The sequence below is a fragment of the Bos taurus genome, chromosome 22 (assembly GCF_002263795.3).
Source record: "Bos taurus isolate L1 Dominette 01449 registration number 42190680 breed Hereford chromosome 22, ARS-UCD2.0, whole genome shotgun sequence".
Lineage (NCBI taxonomy): Eukaryota > Metazoa > Chordata > Mammalia > Artiodactyla > Bovidae > Bos > Bos taurus.
In genome coordinates, this window is record NC_037349.1 from 52,462,625 (window position 1) to 52,484,586 (window position 21,962).

The 21,962-nt window shown below is 38.3% G+C and overlaps 1 protein-coding gene across 1 annotated transcript in view; it reads left to right on the forward strand.

The window, feature by feature from the left end:
* The window catches only part of SETD2 (SET domain containing 2, histone lysine methyltransferase), an 83,044-nt gene that overhangs the window by 35,958 nt on the left and 25,124 nt on the right, over positions 1 to 21,962 (forward strand). Inside the window, 7 exon segments of the mRNA XM_024983287.2 lie at positions 1,178 to 1,301; positions 5,547 to 5,624; positions 7,379 to 7,476; positions 9,602 to 9,728; positions 15,953 to 16,087; positions 17,156 to 17,275; positions 18,892 to 19,554. Coding sequence (XP_024839055.1) covers positions 1,178 to 1,301; positions 5,547 to 5,624; positions 7,379 to 7,476; positions 9,602 to 9,728; positions 15,953 to 16,087; positions 17,156 to 17,275; positions 18,892 to 19,554 — 1,345 coding nt within the window.

Below are 21,962 nucleotides of genomic sequence, written 5' to 3' on the forward strand. Positions count from 1 at the left end.
GGCAGTGCTGTCCAGGTTGAACTAATGTTGTTGTGTGTTTAGTTGCTCGGTCATGTTTGATTTTTTTTGTGACCCTCTGGACTGTAGCCCACCAGGCTCCTCCATCCATGAGATTTTTCAGGCATGGACAGAGTCCAAAGGCTTGCAAAGAGTCTGATACAACTGACCAATTGAGCATCACCAGATGTTGGGCAGCTATCACCTTTGTCTAGTTACAGAAATTTCTATCACCCCTAAAGGAAACCCCTTAACCCAATCAGCAGAATCTCCTTGTTGCTCCCTCTTCCCAACCTTTGGCAACCTCTAAATCTGCCATTTCTGTGGATTTAACTATTCTAAGTATTTGTTTCCGGCTTCTTAAAGAAAGTTTTAAGCATAGCATTTTTTTTTTTAAGCATAGCATTTTTTTTAGCATGGCCCCCCTCCCCGAAAAAAAGAAATATACTGATTTTGTCAGTATATCATAACAAATACAAATGATTTGCATTTTTACATTTAAAAAGTCTCTTGGGTATTTGTTGTGGTTCAGTCGCTTAGTCGTGTCTGACTCTTTGTGACCCCATGGACTGTAGCCCACCAGGCTTCTTCGTCATGGGATTTCCCAGGCAAGAATACTGGAATGTGTTGCCATTTCCTACTCCAGGGGATCTTCCTGGACCAGGGATGGAATCCATGGCTCCTGCATTAGCAGGTGGATTCTTTACCACTGAGCCACCAGGGAATGCCAGTGGTTAATGTTAGGGCATGTTCCTTTATTTTTTTGCTTTGTGTCTTGGGGGGTCTTAGTTCCCTGACTAGGGAATGAACCCCAGGCTATAGCAGTGAAAGACCAAGTCCTACACACTGGCCCAGGGAATTCCCAGGGCATATGTATTTTGTAAGGATTAGAGAAAACTTCCAGGTAGGTCATTTCTTGTCAGAACTTGGGAGTAAGGCATAGAGAAGTATTTGTTTACATGGAGGTAATACTTGAAATCATTGGTGAGAATGAGCTTTTATAAAGGGAGAGAGAAGAGACTGAGAATTAATACCTTCAATAGAGAAGAAACAGATGAGTAACTACTAAAGAACAATCAAGGGTAGAAGCTAACTGAAAGAAGCCAAGAAGGGAGCTTAATCATGACTATTGATAAATGTTAGAGAAAACTAACAGACTTCTTTTCCTTTTTTTGGCCAGGAACACCTTTGTCCTGGAATATTGTGGAGAGGTACTTGATCATAAAGAGTTTAAAGCCCGGGTAAAGGAGTATGCACGAAACAAAAACATCCACTACTATTTCATGGCCCTGAAGAATGATGAGGTAAGTGGCATGAATATGTTTGTTTTGAAGCAGATCTGGAAATTGTTGAGTTTGAAAGGGATCATTGATATGGACTATAATATCAATATAATATTGCCACTGAAATATAAGTGGCAAAAATAAGGAGCTGAACAATGTGTATAGTTTTTTTCTATTTGCTTAAAAAAAGGATGAGGGAGAAGTATTTACATGTATATGTAAATGTAAACATGCATGTTTCACACTACAATTCTTAAAAATCACTGTCTCCTAAAGAGCTTTTGTTTATGTGGATTATATTTATCAATATATTAAAAGCTGAGAAGTTGAAAATATTTTTTTATTAAACCATTTAAAAGTGACAATAGTTCAGTTCAGTCGCTCAGTTGTGTCCGACTCTTTGTGACCCCATGAATCTCAGCACGCCAGGCCTCCCTGTCCATCAAAAACTCCCAGAGTTCACTCAGATTCACGTCCATTGAGTCAGTGCTGCCATCCAGCCATCTCATCCTCTGTCATCCCCTTCTCCTCCTGCCCCCAATCCCTCCCAGCATCAGAGTCTTTTCCAATGAGTCAACTCTTCACATGAGGTGGCCAAAGTACTGGAGTTTCAGCTTCAGCATCATTCCTTCCAAAGAAATCCCAGGGCGGATCTGCTTCAGAATGGACTGGTTGGATCTCCTTGCAGTCCAAGGGACTCTCAAGAGTCTTCTCCAACACCACAGTTCAAAACCATCAATTCTTCAGCGCTCAGCTTTCTTCACAGTCCAACTCTCACATCCATACATGACCACTGGAAAAACCATAGCCTTGACTAGACAGACCTTTGATGGCAAAGTAATGTCTCTGCTTTTCCAAAATCACCATCTGCAGTGCCTCTTTCACTCTCATCAAGAGGCTTTTTAGTTCCTCTTCACTTTCTGCCATAAGGGTGGTGTCATCTGCGTATCTGAAGTTATTGATATTTCTCCCGGCAATCTTGATTCCAGCTTGTGTTTCTTCCAGCCCAGCGTTTCTCATGATGTACTCTGCATATAAGTTAAATAAGCAGGGTGACAATATACAGCCTTGACGTACTCCTTTTCCTATTTGGAACCAGTCTGTTGTTCCATGGCCAGTTCTAACTGTTGCTTCCTGACCTGCATACAAATTTCTCAAGAGGCAGATCAGGTGGTCTGGTATTCCCATCTCTTTCCGAATTTTCCACAGTTTATTGTGATCCACACAGTCAAAGGCTTTGGCATAGTCAATAAAGCACAAATAGATGTTTTTCTGGAACTCTCTTGCTTTTTTCCATGATCCAGCAGATGTTGGCAATTTGATCTCTGGTTCCTCTGCCTTTTCTAAAACCAGCTTGAACATCTGGAAGTTCATGGTTCATGTATTGCTGAAGCCTGGCTGGGAGAATTTTGAGCATTACTTTACTAGCATGTGAGATGAGTGCAATTGTGCAGTAGTTTGAGCATTCTTTGGCATTGCCTTTCTTTGGGATTGGAATGAACACTGACCTTTTCCAGTCCTGTGGCCACTGCTGAGTTTTCCAAATTTGCTGGCATATTGAGTGCAGCACTTTCACAGCATCATCTTTCAGGATTTGAAATAGCTCAACTGGAATTCCATCACCTCCACTAGTTTTGTTCGTAGTGATGCTTTCTAAGGCCCACTTGACTTCACATTCCAGAATGTCTGGCTCTAGGTGAATGATCACACCATCATCATTATCTTGGTCTTGAAGATCTTTTTTGTACAGTTCTTCTGTGTATTCTTGCCATCTCTTCTTAATATCGTCTGCTTCTGTTAGGTCCATACCATTTCTGTCCTTTATCGAGCCCATCTTTGCATGAATATGTTCCCTTGATATCTCTAATTGTCTTGAAGAGATCTCTAGTCTTTCCCATTCTGTTGTTTTCCCCTATTTCTTTGCATTGATCGCTGAGGAAGGCTTTCTTATCTCTCCTTGCTATTCTTCAGAACTCTGCATTCAGATGCTTGTATCTTTCCTTTTCTCCTTTGCTTTTCGCTTCTCTTCTTTTCACAGCTATTTGTAAGGCCTCCCCAGACAACCATTTTGCTTTTTTGCATTTCTTTTCCATGGGGATGGTCTTGATCCCTGTCTCCTGTACAATGTCACTAACCTCCGTCCATAGTTCATGAGGCACTCTATCTATCAGATCTAGTCCCTTAAATCTATTTCTCCCATCCACTATATAATCATATGGGATTTGATTTAGGTCATACCTGAATGGTCTAGTGGTTTTCCCTTTCTTCAATTTAAGTCTGAATTTGGCAATAAGGAGTTCATGATCTGAGCCACAGTCAGCTCTTGGTCTTGTTTTTGTTGACTGTATAGAGCTTCTCCATCTTTGGCTGCAAAGAATATAATCAGTCTGATTTCGGTGTTGACCATCTAGTGATGTCCTTGTGTAGAGTCTGCTCTTGTGTTGTTGAAAGAGGGTGTTTGTTATGACCAGTGTGTTCTCTTGGCAAAACTCTATTAGTCTTTGCCCTGCTTCATTCCGTATTCCAAGGCCAAATTTGCCTGTTACTCCAGGTGTTTCTTGACTTCCTACTGTTGCATTCCAGTCCCCTATAATGAAAAGGACATCTTTTTTGGGTGTTAGTTCTAAAAGGTCTTGTAGGTCTTCATAGAACCATTCAACTTCAGCTTCTTCAGTGTTACTGGTTGGGGCAAAAACTGTGATACTGTGATATCTGGGGCAAAATTACCATGATATTGAGTGGTTTGCCTTGGAAACGAACAGAGATCATTCTGTCGTTTTGAGATTGCATCCAGGTACTGCATTTCGGACTCTTGTTGACCATGATGGCTACTCCATTTCTTCTAAGGGATTCCTGCTGGCAGTAGTAGATATAATGGTCATCTGAGTTAAATTCACCCATTCCAGTCCATTTTAGTTCGCTGATTGTTAAAATGTAGACGTTCACTCTTGCCATCTCCTGTTTGACCACTTCCAATTTGCCCTGATTCACGGACCTGACATTCCAGGTTCCTATGCAATATTGCTCTTTATAGCATCGGACCTTGCTTGTATCACCAGTCACATCCACACCTGGGTATTGTTTTTGCTTTGGCTCCATCCCTTCTCTCTTTCTGGAGTTATTTCTCCACTGATCTCCAGTAGCATATTGGGCACCTACCGACCTGGGGAGTTCCTCTTTCAGTATCCTATCATTTTGCCTTTTCATACTGTTCACGGGGTTCTCAAGGCAAGAATACTGAAGTGGTTTGCCATTCCCTTCTCCAGCGGACCACATTCTGTCAGACCTTTCCACCATGACCCACCCTTCTTGGGTGGCCCCATGGGCATGGCTTAGTTTCATTGAGTTAGACAAGGCTGTGGTCCTAGTGTGATTAGATTGACTAGTTTTCTGTGAGTATGGTTTCAGTGTGTCTGCTCTCTGATGCCCTCTTGCAATACCTACCGTCTTACTTGGGTTTCTCTTACCTTGGACGTGGGGTATCTGTTCATGGCTTCTCCAGCAAAGCACAGCCGCTGCTCCTTACCTTGCATGAGGGGTATCCCTCACCGTCTCCCCTCCTGACCTTGAACGTGGAATAGCTCCTCTAGGCCCTTCTGCTCCCTTGGACGTGGGGTTGCTCCTCCTGGCCGCCGCCCCTGGCCTCGGACGTAACAATAAGTGACGATAAGCCCATTATATATTGACACAAATATGCTTTTATGAAAATTGTTTTCCAAAAAAGTTGTTTTTTAGTGAGGAGCACCATTTACAATTTCTTTAATGACTGGCTTAATAAATTTAGCTAGATTCTCATGTCTGCCTCTGTTCAATCTAGAAATGCAAGTTGTAGGAACTTATCCTTGGATCTGCTGATTCTCACTGTTAGAGTGGATCCAGCAAGAGTTTTAACAAGCTCTCCAGTGGATTTAGATACATACCCAAACTTGAGAGCTACATACTGTGGTATTTCATGCATACATTTTAAAATGAAGTTTTATACACATGAAGTAAGTTTGCAGTATAATAGGATGTAAGAAATAGCTAAAAGAAAATGAGACATTGGTCAATATGGAGATAATTTGACCCAGAGGTGAAATGTTTATAGCAGATCTCTTGAGAATTAAGAAGCTGGATATTTGACACTGTGATGTGTAAAGTTATGTGAGAGAGTTCTCTAAAGGAACAGGATATTAAGGGTGTTTAATTTGCCAGATGCTTTTCTTTTGCAAAATGCACATATATTTAAGGTCTCATTTTTAACTCTTAAATTATCCTTTTCCCTAGATAATAGATGCCACTCAGAAAGGAAATTGCTCCCGGTTCATGAATCACAGCTGTGAACCAAACTGTGAGACTCAAAAAGTAAGTTGAGGTAGATATGAGTTTGAAATATTTGTTCACGACTGCTGTTCTATTAATTTTAGATCTATATCAAAGATACCCATGGATATTATTTTTAATCAGTTTTTCTTACTCTGTTCTTAAAATTTATTTTTAAATAAGTTTAGATTTATAGAATAATAAATAGTGAGGACTGAGTTCCTGTATGCTATCCTACATTAGCTTCCCCAACTGTCTACTGAATGTAACCATAGTACAGTTACCCAATCCAGGAAATACTATTAACCATTAACTCTTTTAAAGACCTTGCTTAAATTTTGCCGTCTGTCATTTTTCTGGTCTAGGATCCCATCCAGGAGCTCCAATTGCATTTAATTGTCACATCTCTTTGCCTATAAGTTTTATATATTGTTAAGGTGCCAAAATGAGAAACTAAATTTTAATTTTGATGAAGTCCAATGTGCAGTATTCAGATTTTATATCAATTATATATCCGTCTTATCCAGGTGCCAGATTTGGTGGTTTTAATATTTGTAAGGGACTGAGTGGCTGCAGATGAGAAAGATAATATGTGGTGTGCATGTAGGTATTCTTCTCACCCTCAACAAGGCCAGACTTTAGGTCTTGGTTATCTTTAGGTCCCTGTGCCTGGCACATAGTTGACATGCTTGATAAATCCATTTACTGAATTTGATAAAACATTTTGAGATAATTAATGATCTCCATACCCTCTGATTTGTGTTTTCAGCTTAGGAAACACACACACACGTGTGTGTGTGTGTGTGCGCGCGCGCGCGTGTGCATGTATGTACATATATGTGTGTGTATATATGAATATATACATATGTACACATATTCACACACATATATCCACGTTAGAATATTGTGGTTCTGTTTTAGGTTAAGAAAGCTATGGATTCACTCCCTAGAAAAATACATCAATAATTTCCTCTCATATTGAAATAGTGGTTTTGACTCTTGGATATTTTTTGCTCTTTGATCTCTGTACTAATAGATGTAGCTCTCCCAAGAACCGAAACATATAATGAATAGGAGAACCCAGTGTGGAATTATTTAATTAAGTTCTGGTTCTAGTTTTGACTGCAGCTGGTGGCCACATGTCTAGCCATGAGACTCTAGTTTTACTGTGTCCCTTCACCTCTTTAAGCCTGGGTTTTTCATCCATAACATGCTCAGATGGTCTAGACAGGAGCTCTCCAGTCAACTTACATCTTAGATATTTTGGAATTACAAGGTCCAGTTCTGGCATATTTACCCCCAGTTTAATTGTCGAGTTTTATGCTCTTTTCTGATGCTTTACTTTCTGTACACTCAGCAGTATAACCACGGCTTCATGCAGTTAAACTTTGGCATTATTGTTTTCCTGTTTCCACGCCCCATCTTATCTTAGAAAATAGTTACTTTTTACGTAGTATAAAGTAATACAACTTTGTCTGGTACTCATTGATACCAAACATTCCCTATATGCCTGTTTTTAGTACAAGTGAATCCTTACTGTATGGAAATGTATTTTTAAACAAGTTAAAATAGCAGTTAATTTTATTAGAGATAAATTATAGATGATACTGTATTGGTAGCTCATTAAGTAAGATTGATACTTCTTTTTTTTTTTTTAATTCCTCCATTTGCTGTGTGGAAAAGCATTTATTGTCCAAAGAGACACATACATAATTAAGGCAGATAATGATGATCTTAAAAAAGAAAAAAAGATTAACCAGTCATTAATTTATTTTCTTTTAAAAACAACACCTTAGTGGACTGTGAATGGACAACTGAGAGTTGGGTTTTTTACTACGAAACTGGTTCCTTCAGGCTCAGAGTTAACATTTGACTATCAGTTCCAAAGATATGGGTGAGTATTGATTCTGTTCTGTTCTGCTGCTTCTGACGGGGAAATACTGTGTAGATGTAGGAGTCTAAAACTTAGATGTGAATTACTAAGAAGTTGTATGCGCTTTCAGCTCTTAGCTCTAGTGTTCTCTTGTAGTGTTTTCCTTTTACATGTCACATCAGGCCATTAAGGGATATTGTGCAGGAACTACAGGTTCCTCTGAACCTCATTTATATAATTATGTTTCTAATGTAATTTTAAAACTTTTTGTTATAGAAATGTCAACAGGGTGTGGATGTGTATAAAGAAAACAATATAATAAATCCCTGTGTAGCCATAATTCATCTGTCAGTTATCAGCTCATGGCTAATCTTGTCTCATCTATATCATATCATTCTCTGAAAAAATATTTTTGTTACCTAGTTCCGTCTACCAAAAACTGATACAATAGCACTGAATACCCCTTGCATTTATATTGTGGTCTTATAAAACCCCACTAAAAGAAAGGTGTCAAGTTTGTGACAGGTATTGACTCTGGATTATCTCCTCATGCCAGAAAACCAGTTATAAACGATTATGAGGGTCATGTCCAAAGGATTCAGGACTAATTTGAATAGAATCTCACTTACTGAAAGTGGGAGAGTTTTTATTTAGACTTAAGCATCAATAAGAATAACTACCAGTGGTTTGAAACACAGTATATAAAACCCATGAGTTTAATAATTCTTTAAAACTGCATTAGTCATAATTTAAAGGAACCAATTCGTGATTTTGAAAACTAATTTATGGTTTTTTAAATTGAAATATAGTTGATGTGCAGTGGTACAGAAGTTACGTGTGTACAACATGTGTTAAATCACTTCAGTCATGTCTGACTCTCTGCTACCCTATGGACTGTAGCCCACCAGGCTCCTCTGTCCGTGGGATTCTCCAGGCAAGAATACTGGAGTGGGTTGCCATGTCCTCCGCCAGGGGATCTTCCCGAACCCGCATCTTCTGCATTGGCAGGTGGAGTCTTTACCACTGAGCCACTGGGAAGCCCTTGTAGCCTATTTATTTTGTGCATAATCGTTAGTACCTCTTAATCCCCTATCCATCTTCTGCCCCTTCCCCTTTATCTCCCCTTACTAGTAACCACTGATTTAAAAAATAAAAGAGGGAAAAAAGTCAAGTATTTATCCTTCCTTTCTTAAGTGAATTCTATTTCAGATTCAAGCAGTTTGTGAGAGGAATTCTTTATAAAGATATTTTAGCTAATAAATGAGGTAGTGATGGTATCACCGTTTGCAACACCTAATGAACTAATCGATTTAGGCAATAGTCAGATATGCTGAGATTGACCGAGTTCCACATAGGGCTCCATTTTTTTTTCTCTTGTCCCCTTTGAAAGAAGGGAAACTAGAAATTAGATCTGTTTGTGATCCCTGGCTGTATTTATCAAATATTTTTGTGCCTCTGATTGTTACTGTTAAATACTAAAATCTATCAGTTTGCTTTTGGAATAGTCCTTCACGTTTTCCTTAGGTAGCTCTGGTTGCCAAGTAAATAGTTGGCAGAGGTGATTTATACACAGGACTGTAAACTTAGGCCTGTTCTTTCTTCCACTTCTCCTTGACTCCATGGTTACATTTATTTATTACTATATGTATTAGTAGTGTCTCATCCTTACGTAATGATAACTTTTAATAGCCACGTGTTTCCTAAGTGTCCTTTACTAATTATGCATTTTATTATCTATATATGTATTCATAAGAATACATCTTGTTCTGTGTGCCAGTTAAATATTCATGTGTAAGTAATAGATACTGATCTATTTAAGCTATTTTGTTCTTAGCCCAAACAGATACATGATTTCTTATTTTCATACATTAGTAGGAACTCTCATAAATGGAGAAATTACTTATTAACTTCTTGGCTAGTTTTGTCTAGCTAATAAAAGAAGATTGGGAAAAAATGAATTTTTTAAGAGCAATTTTCAGGCATTTCCATTAGCTAGTATCAGATTTGTTGGTATCTCTTGAAATAATTGTTTTTTTTTCTTTAGGTTGGATTGACTTCTCTCTTGTATGTAATTGCTATACTACTATCAACAGTTTTTATGGTTTACCTTCACATAACAGACATCTTTCTTGTGTTCCTTGCACAGGAAAGAAGCACAGAAGTGTTTCTGTGGGTCAGCTAATTGCCGGGGTTACCTGGGAGGAGAGAACAGAGTCAGCATCAGAGCAGCAGGAGGGAAAATGAAGAAAGAACGATCTCGTAAGAAGGATTCAGTAAGTTCCATTCTTCTTTCAGCTTTCACCATACACATTTCGAGAAGGAAGGTAACTTTACTGATTGAACTTTGAAAAGTTAAACTACAACCAGAGAAAGTCAGGGTTAGTAGATGAGATAATTTTGGAAAAGTACAATTGCTGTTTTTAGTTCATAGAGATTACACTTGAATCCTAAGAACTGTTGAAGTCATCTTGAAAACACATGGGCTAATAGTTTTTAAAAGCCTGTAAAATTTGTAATTTTACGTATAAGTAACTTGTTAATCTGTCATGTTAATCTGCTCACATAAGTCTGATCTACATTCCTAATCTTTTAATACTAGTGTTTTCATTTGTTTGCAAGTGTTCTTAAAATCTCTAATCCTCTTTGGGAGCATAAGGTGAGTTTTGAGAAGTAACAGGTGACTCAGGAGTGAGAAAGGGATAGTCTCAGATGGTCTTTTTATTTAATCCATTATACCAGTGGTTAATAGCCTTTTTTCTACCTCAGTTCACACCTGAGACAACTACTGGAGGTAAGTGGTATCTTGGTACTGAAGGGACTCTTGACTGGGACAAGAATTTTGTGTTGTTTTTCAAACCTCCCCTGTCTGAGGATCCCTTTGTGAGAGCAGTGTTTCTTCACCTCAGAACCACCTGCAGGGTCCGTCCTAAAGATGCACATTTTGGGACCTAACCCTAGACCTGCAAATCTTCAGGGAGGGCTGGGTGAAGGAGCCAGGGAGCCTCAAGTGTCAGCCAGCAAATCTATCTGTGATTCTTGCAGCTAGCTCATTTCTAGGCTTTTCAGAAACCCATACTACTAAGAATCATAGATGACAGCCATCTTACTATTTAGATGAGCAGACAACAGACATAAGACACGGAAGGGATAATAGTTAAAAGGTGATTTCAGTAAACCCAAATTAATTGCAGAGAATGAATTGAGAATCTGAATTCTATAAGAAGATTTAGATAGCAGGAAGCATTGAAAAGGGCCGTTTAAAAATTCCCAAAAAAAGGGTCATTTAAAAAATGTAAAAAAGGAAAGTTTATAAGAAACAGTTTTGCTTGTACCACCCAGGATGAACAACTGCTCTTTAGAGTATTATCATTCAGCTCTGTTTTAGAGAGCATACGTGTTATAATTGTGTGTCACGCACTTTTCTAATCACCTGACACATTAACTCATTTGCTTCTCACAAAAAGCTCTTTTAAGTTAGGAACAAAGATTTTCCCTCTACAGATGAGAACACTAAGGCTCAAAGAGGTTACATGGTCATTCCGTAGGCAATAGAAAAGAGCTTACCTGGTTCTTTTCTTTGCTCTTAACCATACTGAGTTCCTTTGTGTAGTTTTAGAAATGATATATATGTATTTCTGCAATTTGTTTTTACTCTTATTTTAAAATTTGATCTATGTTGAGGTATATACATACACATTTAACTGTTGTAAAGTTTTTCATCATGTAACTGTTCATTTACATATATTTGTACTCATGAACACTTATGTTTTCAATTTTTACTCCTCATGTCACCATTAAAGTCTTTGCACATGTCTCTTCTGTATATGTTTCTTTAAAGTGTATCCATGAAAGTGGGGTCACTGGGTTACAGCCTTTTAGCTTCTGGACTTTACTGTTAACAGGAAATTTTTCTTAAGACTTCAGAATTACTTTTGTTATTAAGGCTTATTTCATAGAATTGGTAGTTTACCAGAACAACCACAAAACTCATTAAACATGCTTCAGTTCAGTCGCTCAGTCGTGTCGGACTCTTTGTGACCCCATGAATCGCAGCATGCCAGGCTTCCCCATCCATCACCAACTCCCGGAGTTTACCCAGACTCATATCCATCGAGTCGGTAATGCCATCCAGCCATCTCATCCTCTGTCGTCCCCTTCTCCTCCTGCCCCCAATCGCTCCCAGCATCAGGGTCTTTTCCAACCTAAGCTAAAATCTACATAAAGGCCTTCATTTGGCTATTTTGTGTTTCCAAAACTTGCATTAAAAACTGTCTTGTTGGTGGGGAATGTTCTTATAATGTGATGGTTTCTTGGGTGGTATTATGCTGGCATCATAATGATAGCAGATGACTTTCTGCCTTCCTGATAAGATTCAGGAACAACTCCAAGGGACCAAGATGTAGATACTCCTGGTTTTTGCTTGTTTTTATTCTTACAGTAGTGTGTGCATATCAGTGTTTTGTATTAGTGTAGACTAAAGTAGATGTAACGTGAATCTAGTCATTTGGTGGGTTGAAGTCATGGGTTGCTCCTGATGTGAATTTGAAGCTATTCTCGAACAGAAATGTTTTGGATGAAACTTCACCCTGATAGAGGAATGACCCAGAATGAATCTGAATCCCAAAAAGTTCATCTGTCCTTGACTCTCATGAAGAGCTTCACTCTACTTTTGGTTGGTTTGTCTGTTACTGAAATTCTGGCAGAATGCCCTGTTCGATTCTGAATTCTGGTCAGATATAGTTGAATAGAATCACAAAAATAGCACCTCTTGAAATTTCCACATGTTAGGGTATTCCCTGGCATTCCAGTGGTTAGGACTCAGTGTTTTCACTGTCGTAGCCCTGGGTTCCATCCCTGGTTGGGGAACTAAGATCCTGCAAACCACGTGGTACAGCTGTCACCCCTCCCCGCCCCTCCCCACCCCAGAAAAAGAGAAAGAGAAAGAAATTCCCAAGTGTTAGTTTTTGGAAGTCTGTTGGATAGGGGATGCCAAGGAGAGGGAAAGAGAGGAGCAGTCTCAAACATAGTTTTGTGCATTTTAACTGTTAACAGGGATATGCTAATGGCACTGTAGTCTGTACCTGTCCACCCCATATTAGCCCTTGATTGGTGAACAGTTCTTATTCCTTGCTCTTATGATTGCAGCTATATACATATAGTTTATCTGCTTAACAAAACTGTAAGCTCTTCCAGAAGAGATGATTGCCTTCTTTGGGTGTGTCATAAACTGCTGCTGCTGCTAAGTCACTTCATTCATGCCCAACTCTGTGCGACCCCATAGACAGCAGCCCACCAGGCTCCCCCATCCCTGGGATTCTCCAGGCAAGAACACTGGAGTGGGTTGCCATTTCCTCCTGCAATGCGTGAAAGTGAAAAGTGAAAGTGAAGTCACTTGGTCGTGTCTGACTCTTAGCGACCCCATGGACTGCAACCCACCAGGCTCCTCCATCCATGGGATTTTCCAGGCAAGAGTACTGGAGTGGGGTGCCATCGCCTTCTCCGAATTTACACAATAAAGAGCATAAAAAGCCATGTAATAGCCATGTAATAGAGGAAATAGTTGTTTTCAGCAGCTAACAATCAAATCGTAGTGTCCAGAATATATAGAGAACTCCATCTAATCAATAATAATAAAAAATAGCCCCAAAGGAAAAATAAACAATTTCCACAGACACTTCAGTATTCCAGATAGCCAGTAAACATATGAAAAGATGTTCAATCTCATTAATCAGAGGAGTACAAATTAAAACTACTCTCAGGTGTTTGAGATCTCATAAACTAGTGTTGGAGGTGTAAATGGCTTTAGTCCGTTTTGAAAACAGTTTGGTGTTATTACTAAAGGTAAATGTACGTATACTGTATGAGCCAGCAGTTGCACTCCTAGGTCTATAACCAGAGAGAGATTTGTTTAAAATGCACATCAGGAGCCACAGCAGCACTGCTTATATTAGAAAAAGTGAAACAACTCAAATTCTCATTAACATTAGTATGACTACATTAAAATGTAATCGTGTGATGAAAAAACTAGTCATGAAAATAATATGGCTACATGCAACAGCATTGACTCTTAAACTGTAAAGTTGACTGCAAAAGAATCATGGCACAAAAATTTTGTCCAGTGTGATTTCATTTCCAAAAAGTTAAAAATAGACAAAATTATAATATTTAGTGATTTATATATATGAAGTAAACCTATTTTAACAATCAGTGTACTATTTCCTAAAAAGTTAGGAGACATTATCTCTAGAGTGGAGAAGAGAAGGTATTATAACAAGGAAGTGGCATGCACAGCCCTTCACGAACACTGGTGGTGTTCTCCCCATCACCCCACCCAACCCTTTTACCTGAGTGTTGGTTGCTATGGATGTTGCTCCACTGCTTGTTTACCTATTTAGTTGCTAATTGTTTATATCTTAGGTTGGTGCAAAAGTAATTGCGGTTTTGCTGTTGACCTTTGCTGTTTGATATTGGTATACATTCTTAAGTAAGTGTGGTTATATTATACATCATTTTAATGAGCGTTTCTCACTTTTTTTGTTTTTGTTTTTTTTTTTTTGCTGATGACTTATTGCTTGCTCTTTATTTTAGACTATGGAAATTATTTTAGACAAAAAGCAGATTCAAGCAATTTTTTTTTTTTATCCAAGTTCAAAATCGGTCATAAAGCAGCAGAGACAACTTGCAATATCAGCAACGCATTTGGCCCAGGAACTGCTAATGAACAGTGCAGTAGTGGTTCAAGAAGTTTTGCAAAGGAGATGAGAGCCCTGAAGACGAGCAGCATGGTGATCAGTCATTGGAAGTTGACAATGATGAGTTGAGAGTAATCATCAAAGCTGATTCTCTTACAGCTACGCGAGAAGTTGCTGAAGAACTCAGTGTTGACCATTCTATAACCGTATGGCATTTGAAGCAAATAGGAAAGGTGAAAAAGCGCAATAAGTGGATGCCTCGTGAGCTGACCCTAGATCAACAAAATTGTCATTTTGAAATGTCATCTTCCCTTATTGTATGCAACAACGAACTATTTCTCTGTCGGATTGTGACACACAACAAAGAGTGAATTTTCTACGGCAACCAGCAATTACCAACTCAGCGGTTGAACTGAGAAGACGCTCCAAAGCACTTCCCAAAGCCAAAACTTGTACCAAAAAAAAGATCGTGGTTACTGTTTGGTGGTCTGCTGCTGATCTGATCCACTACAGCTTTCTGAATCCCAGCAAAAAACTATTGTATCTGAGAAGTATGCTCAGCAAATCAGTGAGTTGCCCTGAAAACTGCAACACCTGCAGCCAGCATTGGTCAACAGAAAGGACTCAGTTCTTCTCCATGACAGTGCCCAACTGCATGTCACACAACCAACACTTCAAAAGTTGAATGAACTGGGCTATGGAATTTTGCCGTATCTGCCATATCCACCTGACCTCTTGTCAACCAGCTACCACTCATTCAAGCATCTTGGCAACTTTTTGCAGGGAAAATGGTTCTACAACCTGCATAAGGCAGAAAATGCTTTCCAAGAGTTTGTCAAATCCTTAAGCATGGACGTTTATGCTCTAGGAATAAACAAACTTATTTCTCGTTGGCAAAGATGTGTTGATTGTAATGGTTCCTATTTTCATTACTTAAGATGAATTTGAGCCTAGTTATAATGATTTAAAATTCATGATCCAAAACCACAATTATGTTTGCACCAACCTAGTACTTTTCTATATGTATATTATATTTTATCAGAATGTATTAAAAGTGGTGCCTGGGCCCATTGAAGATAGTTCATATCCCAAAATAGTAAAGTATTACTAAAGAATAAGAATTTATAAATATTGATAAATTGTGTTGCATTTGGTTGCACTTGATTCCTTTCATTGTGGTATATTCCAGTATGTGAACATGCCAGTTTATCCAGCCTGGCCATGGGCATTTGGGTTGTTGGGTTGCTCTTTTGAATGGCTTTTCAATGAACATTCTTCTGATTCTCTGATGCACAAGTGCAGAAGTTTCTCTTGGGTTTATTCATAGGTGTGCAACTGCTAGGCATAGAGGATACAAATATTTCATTTTTCAAGCTAATGCTTTATTTTTTTCTGACCTACTTTTCACCTGATACAGTTTTTTTTCCTCCCATAAAGGCAGATTTTTTTGTTTTGCTTTCTTTCAGTGTTTTCAGCACCTAAAACTGTACTTGACATATAAGTGCTTGATAAGTATTTGATGACTGAATGAAGCTTTTCAAGTTGATCATACCAGTTTGTTTTCATTATTAGTGTATAAAAGTTCATTTTTTAAATTTAAAGTTCATTTTGATCCACGTCTTTGCCTAGACTTAATATTATCAGACTTCTTACAACAAGTATAACATGGTTTCTTATTGTGGTCTTAATTTTGTTTTCCTTATTACTGGTGAGATTGAGCATCTTTTCAAATTGATTATTAGGTTAGTTGGAGTTTTGTTGTTGTTCTTGTCTTATAACCAGATTTTTTTCCCTTGCTGTCGCAGGTGGATGGGGAGCTAGAAGCTTTGATGGAGAATGGCGAGGGTCTCTCTGATAAAAACCAAGTGCTCAGCTTATCCCGGCTAATGGTTAGAATTGAAACTTTGGAACAGAAACTTACCTGTCTCAAGCTCATACAGGTGAACACTTTGATATTACTTTATTTATTTCTGAATTTGAGGTGGGACATTTAAACTACAGTCCAGAATGATGAAAAGGAATAATTCTAATAAGAGTTACTCTTATTTTTAGAATGGTTTTGCAAGTTCTATATGACATTGAAAACTTGTACTCTTAAAAATGTCTTGAGTTCAGCATCACTTACTCTATTAGTAGATATTGTTTTCTTTCTAGTCAAAGAACATGGTGAGATTTTTTTTCTGTGTGTGTGTGTAATAGTTCTTAATAGAGGTCTTCCCTCCTCACTTGATTATTAGCATGCCCTTGTGTGTAATAGTTCTTAATAGAGGTCTTCCCTCCTCACTTGATTATTAGCATGCCAAGGCCATTTTTACCACATGATCTCAAAGCAAGGAATTTTAACAGGAATATGTTTATTCTTTTTTTTTTTTTTAATTTAAATTTATTTATTTAAATTGGAGGCTAATTACTTTACAATATTGTATTGGTTTTGCCATACATCAACATAAATCTGCCACGGGTGTACACGTGTTCCCCATCCTGAACCCCCACCTCCCCACCTTCCTCCCCGTACCATCCCTCTGGGTCATCCCAGTGCACCAGCCCCAAGCATCCTGTATCCTGCATCGAACATGGACTGGCAATTAGTTTCTTATATGATATTATACATGTTTCAGTGCCATTGTCCCAAATCATCCCACCCTCTCCCTCTCCCACAGAGTCCAAAAGATTGTTCTATACATCTGTGTCCATAAATTTTTTTATAGTTTTAGCTTTTCCAGTAAAAATGGTGAATGTAGTTTTTTTCTTAATCCCTCAGAATTGAACTTTAGTAAAGTCCAGGTTGACATTTTAGGTATCAAAAGAGATTATAATCTTACTCTAAAGCATTTATTAATTGCACAATTCTAATTGAATTAATCAAAACAATTTCTAGATTTCTTTTTGAATATAAACAAACTTTTCAGTCCTCTCTATGGGCCCTTTTTAATGCTGTCTCTGGTGTTATTTGTCTCCTTCCTCCAATCCCCAATACCCTGCATCCTGCTTCCCATCCCGCATGGAAGAACACACACTCACAGTCTTGTCTGAAGTCCTTTCTGGAACGTCACGGGCTGTCTTTGCTGTGGATCTGGATGGCAGAACTAGGTGATGGCCGGGAAAGTAACCAGAAGCTTCAGGAAGAGGTCAGTTCACATTCAACCTGCTTGTTTCTTTAAACTACTAAATTTATTATTTAGGTTGAGGGCATTCTGATAATATCAGTGATAATGAATTTGTTGTTGTTTAGTTCCTAAGTCATGTCCAACTCTTTGAGACTCTATGAACTGTAGCCCTCCAGGCTCCTCTTGTCCATAGGATTTCCCAGGCAAGAACTTTGGAATGGGTTGCAATTTCCTTCTCCAGGGATCTTCCCGACCCTGGGATCGAACCCACCTGTGTCTCCTACATTACAGGTGAATTCTTTACCACTGAACCACGTGGGAAGCCAGGTGGATAATGAATTTAGCTGTGTAATTATCACCCATATTAAATAATTGCATAAATTTTATCATCTCGGTGTCATTTCTGTAACTGTAACTTTACACACACCTTCCTTGAAGTAAGTTTGCCCAGTGGTTTTCCCTATGGTGTCTTTTAAAGTTTAGTACTGCATAGTTGGGAATTGCAAGAGCAAGATATAATAACATTGTTACATGAAAGACCCAGTGTGTTGCTAAAACCATAGTTTTTAAAAGTTAGGAAGCTATATGGAAGTTGAATTCTGAGGTTCTAAAAAATTAGTAAAGAGCTGAATTTTGATGACAAGAGTAAGAACATTTTGAGGAGTAATCAAGTGTTTTTAAAGATCTAAAATGTTCATTGATAGCATCATTAGACTTGTTATATTTATACCTTTACACACAATATTTTATAACTTGGTTTAAATGTAGTTCTTTTTAATCATAAATTCTAATATCCCAAAGTCATTTAATAATATGCTTTTAAAAGCGTAAATATGAGAGTGGTGAATTGAGTGATTGCCTTGCTTCCATCCTTCTCTCAAGAGATTCAGCAATAAATAGGAATTAGGGAAGCCTTGGGGTTTCTATAAAACTACAGTGGGGAAACACTTTGGAAAGAATTCTTGAATTTCAGAGAGTGGGGATGGATGATTATCTTGGAATGAAGAGAGAATCTCTTTGCTATACAGCTGTTTGTCAAAGACTAAGGAAGTTAAGTAATATCTGTGTTTTTGTGTGTATATAAGACATTTAAATGTATATTTTTTGTTGCATAGTTTCCAAGCATTTATCACAGTCACTTGGGAAATTTTTTAGAAAAACATACTTAAGATGAGGTCCAGTAGTGTTGATATTTTTTTTTAAAAATCCATTTGGGTTTGAGAACTACTGGTGGAGAATATTAATCAAATTAGTCCTAGTAATAGGTGAGCAGTCACCTGCTCCATCCACATTATATTTTTGCTGGTCAGTGTTACTAAAACACTTTTTCGGGACTTTGCTGGCAGTTTGGTATTTAAGACTTTGTGCTTCCACTGTAGGGGGTGCAGGTTTCATCCCTGGTTGGAGAACTAAGATCTCATATGCCTTATGGTGCAGCAGAAAAATATTAAAAAATAAAACACCTTTCCTTCCATACTAGAAGAAAGTAATATTATGACATGTAAATCTGTCTGTGATTATAAGACCTAGATCTTGATTTAATAAGACAGCAAAAACCACTGTTTCTACAGAGTTGATCTGAGTCTCATGAAAAGTCAGCTGTACAAAGTGATTTTTTTTGTATTGTGTTTAATTAGATTATAAAGACTCTGGAACATTTACCTATTCCTACTAAAAATATGTTGGAGGAAAGCAAAGTACTTCCTATTATTCAACGTTGGTCTCAAACCAAGACTGCTATCCCTCAGCTGAGTGAAGGAGACGGGTATTCTAGTGAAAATACATCACGTGCTCACACACCACTCAACACACCTGATCCTTCCACCAAGCTGAGCGCAGAAGCTGACACAGACACCCCCAAGAAACTCATGTTTCGCAGACTTAAAATTATAAGTGAAAATAGCATGGACAGTGCGATCTCTGATGCCACCAGCGAGCTAGAAGGCAAGGATGGGAAAGAGGACCTGGACCAGTTAGAGAATGTCCCCATCGAAGAAGAGGAAGAGCCTCAGCCTCAGCACCTACTCGTGCAACAGCTGCCCGAGCCTAAAGTTGACAGCGACGTTGCTGCGGAGGCCAGCAGGCTCCCCACGTCCGAACTGGAGGCTGACGCTGAACTAGAACACAAAGAGAGCAGTGGCGCGAAACTTGACGAACCTATTGCTGAGGAAACACCATCCCAAGATGAAGAGGAGGGTGTATCTGATGTGGAGAGTGAGAGAAGTCAGGACCCGCCAGACAAAACAGTAGATATAAGTGATTTGGCCACCAAGCTCCTGGACAGTTGGAAAGACCTAAAGGTAAGAGAACATTTCTGTTCATTTTAATCTGAATTACCCAGGTTTAGAGTTCCATAAACTTTCAGTTGAATTACCTACTTTTCTAGCTGTGTGTACTTTTGAAAAATGGAATGCTCTCTGTCAGCCAATTATAAGTATTTCTATAAATAACGTCTTTTAAACTTTGACCAGAAATACCAGCCAAACCAATACACAGATATCCCCTTTTTCCTTGCTTGCAAAAGTATATCATGATAGTAAACTTAGTCATTCAAGTGGTCTTCACATTAAAAACAAAAGTCCTTTGAGTAACAAACATGAGTCTACATTTGAAGAGTCTATGTAAGAAAAAAAATGAATGTTGAAAATAGTTTGGAATTAATTTCTTGGATTAACTAGAAATTAGTTAAAATTAATTGGAAAGCCAGGGTACTCTAGCAAGTTCTGATCAAAAATGACTGAACATAAATTATCTGTTCCAGTAAAACAACTTTATATGGAGCTAATTCATATCAATTTTATTACTGTTTCTGAACTAGGCCTAGTTTTAAAAGCCTGTTTCTTTGGCCAAAAGAAAAAAAACAGAGTTCTGGAACCGTTTCATCTAATACGTATATAATCGTTTGTTCAAGTATGTAGCGTGATGTGCAGGGTTTTCTTTGCAGAGAACCCAGTCTGGGTCTTGAATAAAACACAGAAGTGAATAACAGGATAAGCCTAGGAGAGGTGTGGTAAATTTTGATTGTAAGTGATTTGGATCTGGGATCCAGGTCTTGTGGACTCGTGGGAATAGGTTGCTACCCAGCCACTTTTTCTGTTCCTCCTGTCTTCTACCAGCAGTGAACAGCCAGATAAACCAGGAGTCCTCTCAGTTCCCAATTTTATGACTACAAAACTCACTCGTTATATCCTACCATTGGGCCTGTAGGGAACTGTCCTTACACTGAGCAGAATGAGTAGTCGGTTGTTTGTGCACTGTGCCTGTGTTTGCATTTGTAATTTACTGTGTTGAGACCCTTCTTTAAGGATGGTGTGGTTTCAGCTCTCATTTACCCATTTGAGCTCTTACTCATGCTACTCTATTTGATCACTTACAGCTCAGCATAAACTCAGCCTTCTTAAGCCTTTTGAAATCTGACCTTTTATAAATATAAAAGGAAAGATTCAAAGTTAAATCTGTTTTTGATACAGCATGTGAACACAGGGACTGGAATTGCAGTTAATCGAAAGAGTTCCTGGGACAGTCATATGTGTGAACCTTTATTTAAGGCCTGCTTTGTTGAGGGCAAAGGAGTCCCTGGAAGAAGTCCCTCCTGTGTTTGGAGACTACTGTTAGAGCCTGTGTGAAGACTGACTCAGTAAGGGGGGTGGAAATGGAGACAGGCACGCAGGTGAAGACAGGAAGGCCCTGGCAGACACAGCTTGTGAGAGCGGGCTTGCAGACCTGGTAGTTCACTTTTGCCTGAGAAGGCGCTGATTGACGTAATTTTTTTAAAAAAAGACACAATCATCTTAATTTCTTAAAAACCTGTCTCTTCTTAAAATCTAGAATAAGTATTTTGTTTCTTTATATGGTAGTTTTTTAAATTATAATCGTAATGATATAAATTATTCTCTGGGATATCTTTAACTCAGATATGACTGGTATTTTAAACTCATTCTCCAGACATACATTTTTTTGAGTCCTACCAAATTATTTCTTCCCCTGCTTATTATCGTCCCATCTTAAAGATCAGTGTGGTTACACAGTACTATCTGGAATGATTCTCTTGACTTGAGATTTAAAATTTTACTTGTACCTAAAGCATATCCTTCTTCACCTTCATACTTTGGATTTATCCCAGTTCTTAGCATCAAGGAAGTCATTAAATAAAATCTTCCTTCTTCAAACTTTATAATTTGCTCTGGAATCATTACCCATCTAGAATTGCAGTACTGAGAAATGTTTTTGCTTGACTGAACTGTGATGTTGTGGTATGCATTGGTACTGGAGTTCTTAATTCATCTGTCATTCTGATTAACATTTACCATGGTTCTAATTTCAAAACTGATTGTAGTTGTCCTTAAAATATATATACTTTAGCTAGGGACCCATAATTTGAACATGTTTTAGAGAAACACCTTGCCTTGATGTGATTTGTATATATCCATCCTATTCCCGGCATTGAGAGAGTTAACTACTTCTGTCTGACTTCCACCTATGTGTTCAAGTAAACGTTGGCAGAAAAGAAAATGTTATTCAACCAACCTTTTTTAAGCACCTGTTTGCAAGCACGTGTTAGTTGCTGGTGTTAATTCCAAGATTACACTAAAAAGCCTTGCTCTAAGACTGTGGTTATGTTAGCCACTCGAAGCTTCCTTGACCTTCCTGGGCCACTGTAACATTGCTGGACGTGTGTTCCACTTGGCCTGTCTACGTACTGGATGGA